General features: G+C 53.2%; 1 protein-coding gene across 1 annotated transcript; it reads left to right on the plus strand.

The window, feature by feature from the left end:
• Window positions 1-1127: 1127 nt before the first annotated feature.
• Window positions 1128-4625, plus strand: LOC138994831 (phosphofurin acidic cluster sorting protein 2-like). The gene is made up of 5 exons (XM_070395025.1): window positions 1128-1681; window positions 1839-1840; window positions 2242-2424; window positions 2506-2665; window positions 3155-4625. The coding sequence occupies exons 1-5, from the start codon at window positions 1128-1130 to the stop codon at window positions 4623-4625; spliced, it is 2370 nt and encodes a 789-aa protein (XP_070251126.1).
• Window positions 4626-10753: the final 6128 nt, after the last annotated feature.

A 10753-nucleotide genomic window follows, 5' to 3' on the forward strand; every position in this document is an offset into this window, starting at 1 on the left:
GTTCCACCAAGAATATTACAAAACATGGCTCACATAAAGTCAGCAGCACAAGCAAGGGAAGGTCCTGAGTCCAAGAGACAACTCTCCCAAGTTCACCCGACAGGCAGGGAACTGGTGCATCAATGGACCCTTTGCTGGATGCCAGCACCAGGTGTAGGTCTGCAGGGTGGTGCTGGGTGAGATTTTCTGGGATCCTGCTGTGTTGTGCCAAGTAAATGTCAATGTAAGAAGCATTCGAAACGGTGAACAATTGTTGAGATTTTATCTGAGCCAAATGGTCATTTGCCTTGAATCAAAATCTCAATGGATGGGAATTATGCTCTGGAGAATGGCAGTTTCCACCTTATTTTAGATATTACGGTCAGAAGTGGAGATGTATGTGGGTTGCATGAAATCCATTGGTGATAGATGGGATAAAAAGTAAAATGACAGATGCATACTTCTTTCCCATAGGGGGATACAGGATAGAACAGCCAACAATGAACTCAATAACAATGAGGGGGTTTGTGGTCTCCACAGAGCACAGAGTGTCCAAAAACAGGAAAATTCCTTTGACATTCCAAAGCTATGTACTTGTAGATTCCAAAGGACAGTAGAAAGTCTCCGTTAAGGTAAAGAATGACCTTTTTTAGAGAAGATTCCAGCCTAGGTCCCAGCGACCCACCATAAGCAGCTTTGAGTTAAAACGTTTTGACTTCAGAACATCCTTTGTGATAACTTTAGGTCTCTGAGTGTAAAAGACCACCACCCAGGCCTTCCCTGACCTAATCACAGGTTAGGGAGTGGTCACTTTTTGTGTGGCAGCACTCTCCTTCGACCACTCATGCCCCCCTTCTTGCCGCCAATCATGTCCCTCCTCTGTCCCACTACAGGAGGAAAAACCATCAACCCTGAGTAGGAAAAGGACTGGTAGGGTGCCAGCAGCTGCAGCTTCCTCAAGAACTGTGGGCCTGGCCAGCACGTCCACGGTGCTCAAAACACAGGTCCCCCAGAACCTGTTCGCCACCTGGGAGTTGGACTGCTCCAGCCCCAGCTGCGTGCCTAGGTGGTGTAGTCTCACTTTAAAGAAACTAGTGATCGTCAAGAAGCTGGCCAAGGACCTCAACTCCGTGGTAATTTCCGTCAAGATGCGGGACTCCAAGGGCATCCTGAGGTCCCAAGAGATTGTGCTGCCCCGCGGTAGACCAGTGCAGACCAACCTGGCGCTGACCTTCTCCCTGCAGTACAACCACTTCCTCAAGGGAGAAGGGAACAAGCTCCTGATCATGCTGGAGCAGAGGAAGTGCTCTCAGAACAGAAATGTCCTGGGCTACAAGACACTGGCCACTGGTGCCATCCATATGGCTGACGTCATGCAGCGAAACCCCAAGTGTGGCCAGATGGTGAGCCTCTGCGGCAGCATCAAGGAATCCTCCACTACTGTGGCCGAGATCTGGATCTCCTCCCTGTGCAGTCAGCCCATCGAACACAAGGACAGTGCCATGCAGGTCAGCCCTAAGGCCAAGTCCGCAGGTAACGACGAGGGGCAGGATGAGTGCTCCTTTTCTGAGCTGCAGCCCAGCTGCAGGGGAATGCACAGACAGGACCTGCACAAGGATGACTTGGAGAAGGGGAAGCCAAAGAAGCAGCAGCAATCAATACCAGGGAACTTGAAGCAGAAAGTCCTGGCGCTGTTTCACAGGTCCAAAGTGGCAGAGAGGGACCTTCGGTCTGACATGACAGGGAAACGCAGGAAAAGTGACCCATACATGGAGGAGGATGAGAGCGTCCTCAGCATCCCCAGGCCTAAGCTCAGGCCATACTACGATGGCCTGTCAGACTCCAGTTTGCAGACAGAGATGTGGGGCAGCCCCAGTGACAGGACCCAAGCAGAGCCTCTGAGTCTGCCCCACATGCCTGAGAATTCGTGGGCCCTGGGAGGCAAGCAGCCAAGTGAGAGGGACAATGAATTTGTGGCCCACAGCACACCCACCAGCAAGGTGGACAAGATCCAGATCTCCTCCCTGTCCAGGCCGCCCAACGACCAGGAGGACAGCGCCAGGCAATCCAGTCCCAAGGCTGAGTCCTCGGACAACTATACTGAGTGCAAGTGTGAGAGCTTCTTCTCGCAGCTGGAGGCCAGCTACCATACCGCTGACCAGGAGGAGGATGACTTTGACGAGGGGAATCTCATATTCACAACGAGGACCCTGACCAGGCAACAGAACTACCACCAGAAAGTCCTGCTATGGCTGCACACAGTCCAAGTGTCGGAGGAGGACCTGGACCCTGAGCAGGACCATGGGGAGCCTGTCCCGGAGGTGGAGGAGGACCTGGACCTCCTGTATGACATGCTGCAGAATCCCAGTGACAGTGGCCCAGACACTGAGGACGATGGCAGCGTCCTCAGCACCCTCAAACCTAGGCTCAGGCCATACTTTGAAGGCCTGTTTAGCGGCCCAGACGTGAAGGACAATCACAGTGTCCTCAGCAGCCCCAATCCCAACCACAGGCCACATGTGGAAGGCCTGTCAGACTCCAGCTTGCAGATGGAGATGTGGGGCCTGCACAGCGCCAGGATCCAAAAGGAGCCTCTGAGTCTGGCCCACCTGCCTGAGAATGCGAGGGCCCCGGGAGGCAAGCAGCCAAGCCACAGTGTCTCCAAACTTGTGGCCTACAGCACACCCACCACTAAGATTCGAATGCCCTCCCTGTCCAGCCAGCTTATCGATCATGAGACCACTTCCATGCAGGCCAGCACCAAGGCCCAAACCTCGCATCATGACTTCGCCGGCACATCTGAGAGCTGCTTCTTGGAGCAGGCGGCCAGCTACAATGCCGTCCACAGGCAGTCCCAGGAGGACAAAGGGAATCTGATAGTAAGAAGGAGATGCATGACAAGGCAAGAGAATTACCACCAGAAAGCCGTGGCATCTAAGCTCATGGCCCAAGTGTCAGAGAAGGTCATATCCTCAGAACAGGCCCTTGTGAGGCATGTCCCCAAAGTGGAGCAGGCTCTGGACCGTCGGTATGACATTGTGCTGAGCTCTAGTGACAGTAGCCTCAACATGGAGGATGATATCAGTGTCCCCAGCACCCCAAAGCCCAAACTCAGGCGGTACTTTGACAGCATGTCAAGTGACAGTGGCTCTGACTCAATGGCCCACAGAATTCACTCCCCTGGGAAGCAGCTGGCACAGCTGGAGGACAACCGGGAGGCAGGGTCCTCCACACAGCATTGGTTCACCAAGAAGCTGCCATCCATAGTGCGCTTCACCAAGTCTCTAGTCATGCCCTCCAGCAGGTCCAAGAGGAAGCAGGCTGGCCGCCGGGGCTGCGACACAGTCCTGAATGAGTGGGTCAACAGACTGGACAACGACAGCCCAGACCCACAGAGCCAGCCGCAGATCCTCAGGAAGCCCGTGTGTGACCAGCTCAACCACATCCTCATTTCCCAGGACAAGATGCCCGAGAACATCATCCTGGTCAACACCTCCGACTGGCAGGGCCAGTTACTTTTGGACATCCTGCAGGGGCACACGCTGCCCGTGGTGTGCACTTGCTCCACAGATGACGTCCAGGAGGCCTTCAGCATCATCGTGTCACACATGCAGAGATACTGCAACCTCAATTCCCAGGCCCTGACGCCTGTGAAGATGGCGGTGGCAGGGGCACAGCCCTACTTCAACACTGTGCTGCGGGTCTTCGTGGAGCAGCTGTCCCAGCAGCCACCCCAATGGCTAGACTACATGCGCTTCCTGGTCATCCCGCTGGGTTCCCACCCCTTGGCCAGCTACCTGGGATCCATGGATTGCCGCTACAACCACTGCTTCCAGGACCTGTACTGGCGGGACATGTTCAACAACCTGGAGTCCCAGAACACCTTGCAGGACACACAGGACGTTGTGTCCAGAATCTCTGAGTACATTGCGGGGGCCAACTGTGTCTACCTGCTGCCCATCGCAGAGGCCATGCTCATGTCTAAGCAGCAGCGCCCCAATGAGAAGTCCTCACAGAAGCTCATCCCCTTTGTGGGGGCAGTGAAGGTTGGAAGAGTGGAACCATCTGCAGCCATGTTAGGAGACTCAGATGATGTGGTCCCCTCATGCTCCAGGGAGCTTCTGTCCCCCACCGGGAAGGCCTCACCCAACACACTCTCCCCCCCGTCAATGAGTGGGGGCCTGTCCTCCACCAGCCAGAGCGTCCATGCAGAGATGATGGAGCTGCAGGTGGATTACTGGACAGCAGCCCAGCCAATAGATACGAAGAGAGTAGCAGAGAAGAAAGACCTGCCTACCACCAAAACCACACTCAAGTGCTTCTTCCAGTCTGTCCAGGTCAGCAGGCTGCCCCGCAGTGGTGAGGGCACAGCAACACCTGCCATGGCCATCAAAGTGGTCACCAAGGAGAAGAAAATGAAGGCGCCCATGAAAACCAAGGACGAGGATGTGCAGTGCAAAAGCCAGTGCATCCAGGGCATCGGTCGCCTGGTTTGCAAGGCCAAGCACCAGCAGAGTATGCTGCCGGTCGTCATCGATGGCGTGCAGTGGAATGACGTGGAGTTTTTCCAGTTGGCAGCCCAGTGGTCCTCCCACGTCAAGCACTTCCCCATCTGCATCTTCGCACACAACAATCCTACCTTCTAGCCCTGCCCCTCCCCCTGCCCTTCACTCTGCCTTGGCCAAGCCCAGGAGGACCCAGCTGCTTTCTGTGAACAGTGCAGTTTGCTACCGACACAGACCCTGGGAACCCATAAAGAAACCATTTTGAGTTCCAATGTGCTCACAGCCTGGAACCTAAGGGGGTTGCCCCTCACTGGGAGCTCCTCAATGCTCTGTTCAGTAAAAAGAACGCTCTGGCGGGTGGGAGTCAGGAGGGCAGTGTTGAGCTGGAGCATCATGGAAGATGTGTTTTGGCCTCAGGATGCCAAACATTCTCAGTGAGAAGTGTTCTGGCCTTGAAGACCTGCCCTTCCTGGAAGCCAAGACTCTGCTTCCCTGGGAGACAGCTCCAACCTGTGCGCAGACTCAGAGCTCGGCAGACAGAGGTCAAGGGCTAGCCTCTGATTGCAGTATTCTGAGCACAACATGGAGGCCAGTCAGCCCAGCCAACTGCAAAACAGCTGCCAACCAGCCAACTGGTCCAGCACCACCTACTCAGGGTTACCAGTGAACTTCAGCCTCACAGGCAAAAAGAAAAAAGACCTGTATGGTGCACATCGCCCTGGCACACTGGCTAGACAAAGTGGTCGGTTACCTGAGGAGAGAACCCACCTTCGTTCCTGTCTGATACTACAGAACATTTGCTAGCACCCAACAGCTGTGGGACCAATTCTTTACCAGGTGAGCCCCTCCCCCTCCAGAGCACATGGCCACCAGGCCACCTGTTGGCTGTTTGCCTTCAGGTCACTGCAACTCCCTGAGTGTTTATTCCTCTGAAACCTCGGTGAACCCGGGAGCAGGCACATAGGGTTCTTGTAGCGACTTGCTGGGGTCCTCCCTCCTAAGTGTTCTCTGGGAGCCTAGACAGTGGAGAGGTCTGCTGGAGGGGCTGTGATTGAACCAACTGGTCATTTTCACTTCCTCTTGGAGAAGCCACAACCAAATTAGTGATTCTGTTTGGGGCCTTGGGTTTAGCTCTTTTCTAATATGACAAAGAGATTGGAGATACTATTAGGTGTCTCTGTCCCACTTGAATCCAGACTAGCGATACCAGGGGTCAGCAGTGGGGCCCAGGGTCACCCAGCAATCTGAGATGGGGCTGGTTTGGGCTCATTCAATCAGCACATATATTAGAAGCCCTGCCAGGTACCGAAATGTTTCTAGGCACTGACCATAAGCCAGTGCTCAGAGCAGACACCAAGCCTGCACTCCAGAGCATCCTTCTGGTCAGGAGCAATTCAGTCACACTAGGCTGCACAGGCTCGTAGTGTCCACAGGAGACCTGATGTGACGTCCTCCTGGCCTCCACTACCTATGGCTGCATCTTCGCGTATTGTGAAGAGGATGGTAGACCTCTGTTCAGCAGAAAACGTGAGTCAGTTTCTGATCAGATCCATGAGGGGAGTATGGGGACTGTGAATTCAAGGTGCTGGCAGAACCCTGGATCCCACTCATGGTGGGATTTCTGCAAGGGGTAAGAGGTCTGAGGGCTTCTCTTAGAAAAAAGGACACAAGTCAGGGAGCTGTGCAAGTGGATATGGGTGGTGTGGGCAAGTGGGGAGGTCAGTGGACTGAGAGCCCCTCAGACAATTCATAGCCTTCCGCTCCTAATCCCAGCCCAGTCTGCACCCCTATCACAGGACCTTGCTCCCTAATCGGGTAGAACCTCCTCAGTGGCAGCTTGGTGTACCCCGCCCTGTGGGAGTTGAGTTTCAGTGGGAGGCAAAGAAACTCACAGGACAGCTAGTGAATTAGGCAGCATGTAGGTGCAGGAGCCAAAGTTTGAGGTGATAGGAAGGCCCTGGGGTTCATTTGTTTGTTCATTGGTCAGTATTCCTGAAGTACCTACTCCGTGCCAATGAGTGACATGAACAGGGTGGACACCAGCCCTCTCAGTTCTAGTTGGAGGGAACAGGGACACTGAGAGAGCATGTCAGCTTCCCCTGAAGGAGGGGACAGGTGGTTCCCTCATTGATCCAGAGCTGTCAGGTAGGAGGGCTTTCTGCCAACTATTCCTGGGTGACCAGGCTCATCTCTGCAAGGACTGGCCAGACTGAAGGTGGACGAGGAGGAGGTCTGGCGTCTTGGTGAGCAGGAGGAGCAGGAACAGCACACCAGGCTCTCTGAGTGGAGCAATGGGAGGGCCGTGTGGAAGGGAAAGGGAGGCCTCACATTCTGCTCCTCACCTATCTCTCTCCCCAGGGCCATTTCCTGCATGCTGAGCATCTGGCTGGACCAGCACCTCCAGAATTTCCCAGCCTGATGATGCTGTTGGCTTCCATAGAGCTCAACTTGCAGTCTCCTACCAGCCAAACCATCCCAGTGCCTCCATTCAAAATGGGAGCACCTGAGCCCACTGAGGCTGAGACAAGAGGGGGAGGAGGCCTTTGGGGGTGGTGTGGGTGAGTGTGCCTTTGGAAGGCACACAAAAGGCGGTGAGGGTGGTAACATGTCCTCTTCTTGCATCTACAGAACCAGCTCCAGAGCAACAAGCAGGAAAACCCTCAAGAGGCAAGGCCACCCTAGTGGCCTCTCCAGAGCCAGAGCCGGATCCAGGCCCAGCTTTCACTGAACTTCAAGAGGCAGAGGAACCACCTGCAGCATTTGAGCAACTCACCCCAGCTTCTGGGCAGCCTGTGGTGCCAGGTCCCGGGCAGAGCGCGTGTCAGCAGCCATGGCAGAGAGGGCGCCCCCCTACCCCATTTAGATGCATTGTTAGAAGTTTTCTGTTAATGTTACATATGTTTATAATTTTACTATATTTTTATGATATTTAATAACTTACAGTGTACCGGGGAGAAAATGTACTGAAATACTCCAAAACATAAACTTAATTTAGACTCTATAAAATTTAACCCTAAAAACCGTCAAAGCTTTGAGCAAGTCTGTTTTTCTGGACCCTGACCCACCCAGGGAGAAGTGTCCTCACCTTCTCCACCTGCCCTTCCTGGTGCCAGGCCTCTGCTTCCCAGGGAGTGGCTCCACCCTGTGCCAGGACGCAGAACTGACCTCCCATAGGGGGCATCCTAAACCTAACATGGAGGCCTGTCAGCTCACCCCTGAGCCTCCATGTTGTCCCCAACATCACTCACTCAGGCTTCCAAATAAGCTTGACCCTCACAGGGCGAAAAATTTAAAAATTAAAAATCAAAATGGACATGTAAGGTGCAGACCTCCCAGGAACAGTTATTGGGAAAACTGGCCAAATACTTGGTGTCCAGCTTCCTGGGCAGCGTCCCCACCTTGGTCCGCACCCACCCTTCTGTGTTAATACAGAACTTTTGGGACTAACCAACGTGTGTGGGACCAACCATGTACCAGGTGAGCCCCTGCCCCTCCACAGCAAAGTGGTCACTCAGCCACCTGCTTGCTGTGAGTCTCCAGATCACTGCACCTCCCGGAGTGTTTGTGTCGCTCAACATGGGGAGAGCCTAGGCCCAGCTTCATAGGGTTATGGTAGGGACTTGGGGTGGCGGGAGGGGGGTTCCTCCGAGAAAAAGGCCCGCTGGGAGCCTGGACTCTGGAGAGGTGTGCTGGAGGAGCTGTGGTTGTTCCAATTGGCCATTTTCTCTTCTTTTAAAGAAACTTCTGCATTATTTGTGATTCTTCTCAGGCCTTAGGCTAAGCTATTTTCTCTTTTGATAAAGACGTTGGAGATTCCATTAGGGGTTCCTGTCCTGGGTGAAGCCAGATGAGATATCCCAGGGGTGAGCAGGGGACCCCAGGTTCACCCAACTCTCTGACAAGGGGCTGGTTTGGGCTCATTCATTCAGCAAAGGCCCTGACCTCAGGACTGCACTCCAGTGCTTCCTTCTAGTCAGGAGTGATTCAGTCACTCCATGCTGCACAGGCAGGTAGCATCCACAGGACAGCCGATATGACTTCTTCCTCAAAGTATCTCTGATCTACACGTATTGTGAAACAGAAAGTGGATCTCTAGACCAGCAGAAACAGTGAATGTGCTTTGGATTAGAGCCTTAAGGGAAGTATGGGACCGTGAATTGGAGAAGCTGGCAACACCCTGGATCCCGTGCCTTGTGAGATTTCTGCAAGAGGGCAGAGGTGTGAGGGCTTCCGCTTGGAAAAAAAATGGAAGGTGTCAGAGAGCAGTGCATGTGGATTTGGGTGGTGGGGGTTGGTGGAGAGGGCATGTGGCTGCCCACACTGAGAAGAGCTCACACAGGCTGGGCTTAGGCAGGAGCACAGAGCTGCTCAGGTCAGTGCCCAGTGGCCTGCAGTCTGGAGGTTGTCCTGGGGTGGGGCCTTTAACTGGGACTTCAGTGATGGAGATGGGAGGGTTCTTCCTTGGAAGGCACACAAAAGGCAGTCATGGTGGTAACATGTTCTCTTCCTGGATCTACAGAAGCAGCTCCAGAGCAAGATTCAGAAACACCTAAAGAGGCAACGCCTACTCTAGTAGCCTCTCCAGAAGCACAGCAGACTCCAGGCACAGCTGCCACAGAACTTCCAGATGTGGAACCACCTGCAGCTTGTGAGCCACTCGCCTCAGCTCCTTCAGAACCTGTGGTCCTAGATCCTGAGCCAACTCGTGTATCAGCTGCCACAGCCAATGGGGCTCCTTCCCCTCCTTATGTGAAGTTATAAAATACTTTTGTTTATCACATATATGTTTATAACTTTGCTGTACATTTCTTATACTATTCAGTAACATACAGTCTAATTAAAGAAAATGTAATGAAATACTCTTAAACATAAATTTTATTTAGATTCTATAAAATTTAACTCTACAATATTCAGAGACTTGAACAAGTCTGTTTCTTCTGAGCCTGCATCACGTTACTATGAGTCATAGATTGGGAAGAATTAGTCTCTCTGGAGACATCTGCTCTAAGGATGTGATGTTCTTGAGCCCCAGGACAATGGGACTCTGGGGGAAATTGACCCACGAGCATTGGGGAAGGGACCCTTTATGTCAGGGCTACCCCTGGGAACCCACATTTTGTTTGACTTCATCTCCCACCAGCACATGGACAAAGCATGGCCTTAAGCACCCCCTGGCGTCCACGTTGCAGAATGCTGTATGGTTTAACCAGCAGCAATGAGTTCTACAACCCTGACGTCCACCTGCATCTGGACAGAAACTCCACCCTGCTCCACTCGCACTGAAAGGCATTCTGAGCATCTCCTCTGTTGGCCCACAGCACTGAAGTGGGTACAGGGCATGTCCCAGGGCCGGAGGTCCACACTCATCTCATCCACAGGCACCACTTCCAAATCTCCTCTGGGGTCAGAGCCTCTCTCTGTCCTCAGACCCTAGGCTCTGGTTCAGCTGGGCTAATTCCTGAGGCTCTTCTGTCTCACCAGAGCCCAGCAGCCATTCTTTCTCATGCCCCAAAGCTGAACAAGGTTGTGGAGACAGCCTGGCTTCTCCTTTTACATCAACGCTACTCAGTGCTCTGAACCACGCTGGTGAGGATGGACTAGCAGCCTTGTACAGCACCCCGCCATGGCACAAGCTACATGACTCAGGACAAATGGGTGTTCACTGTGGATCACACCCTGGGTCCTTGCTCTCAAGGAGGTCAGCCCTGTTGGTTGACACAGAGAGAAATGAAATCTGAATGGAGTCTGATGAGACCTACCACTGACCCCTGAGGACCATAAGCACTGAGAACGTGATCCCATCACACGCACATTGCACAGACTGTCTTTAGGATGTGATTTCTAAACCAGAGAGATGAATAAGTACTTGTCTGCCCTCTTCATCTTGATTTCACAATGGCAGTCGATGAAGGTTTGTGAAATTAAATGGAGGTCTGGAAATCAGGGTCAGGTCTACCTTAGAGGTCCATGGTGATGGCAGTGCACTTGCACGCACTAGCAAAAGGCCTGGGGGGGCAGCCACCTACCTTGGGTGGAGCGTCTCCTTACCTTGGAAGCTCAGAACTGTGTTCTCAACAGAAGCTGTTTCCCATTTCAAATTATACTTTTCAGTTTGGCTCTACTTTGCAGGGTCCTTTCTTAAGTTTCACAGCCATCCTCCAAACTGGAGGCAGAGGGTGTTAGAAATGAGGGGCGGGAACTGGAGGGAACTGGGAGGAGAAAAGAAGGGAGATAGGTGGGCAGGCCCAGGGCCTGGTGTGGGACGACTG

This window comes from Myotis yumanensis, unplaced genomic scaffold (genome assembly GCF_028538775.1).
Source record: "Myotis yumanensis isolate MYYU_CA2020_CCGP unplaced genomic scaffold, mMyoYum1.0.hap1 SCAF_16, whole genome shotgun sequence".
Classification (NCBI taxonomy): domain Eukaryota; kingdom Metazoa; phylum Chordata; class Mammalia; order Chiroptera; family Vespertilionidae; genus Myotis; species Myotis yumanensis.

Bases quoted from the DNA above. Each gene is read 5' to 3' on its own strand.
- LOC138994831 (XM_070395025.1), top strand. From the start codon at position 1,128: ATGCGGGACTCCAAGGGCATCCTGAGGTCCCAAGAGATTGTGCTGCCC. The intron at 2,425-2,505 runs GCCTGTTTAGCG...CACATGTGGAAG, and splicing joins GCTCAGGCCATACTTTGAAG to GCCTGTCAGACTCCAGCTTG. The intron at 2,666-3,154 runs CACCACTAAGAT...CCACAGAATTCA, and splicing joins CTTGTGGCCTACAGCACACC to CTCCCCTGGGAAGCAGCTGG.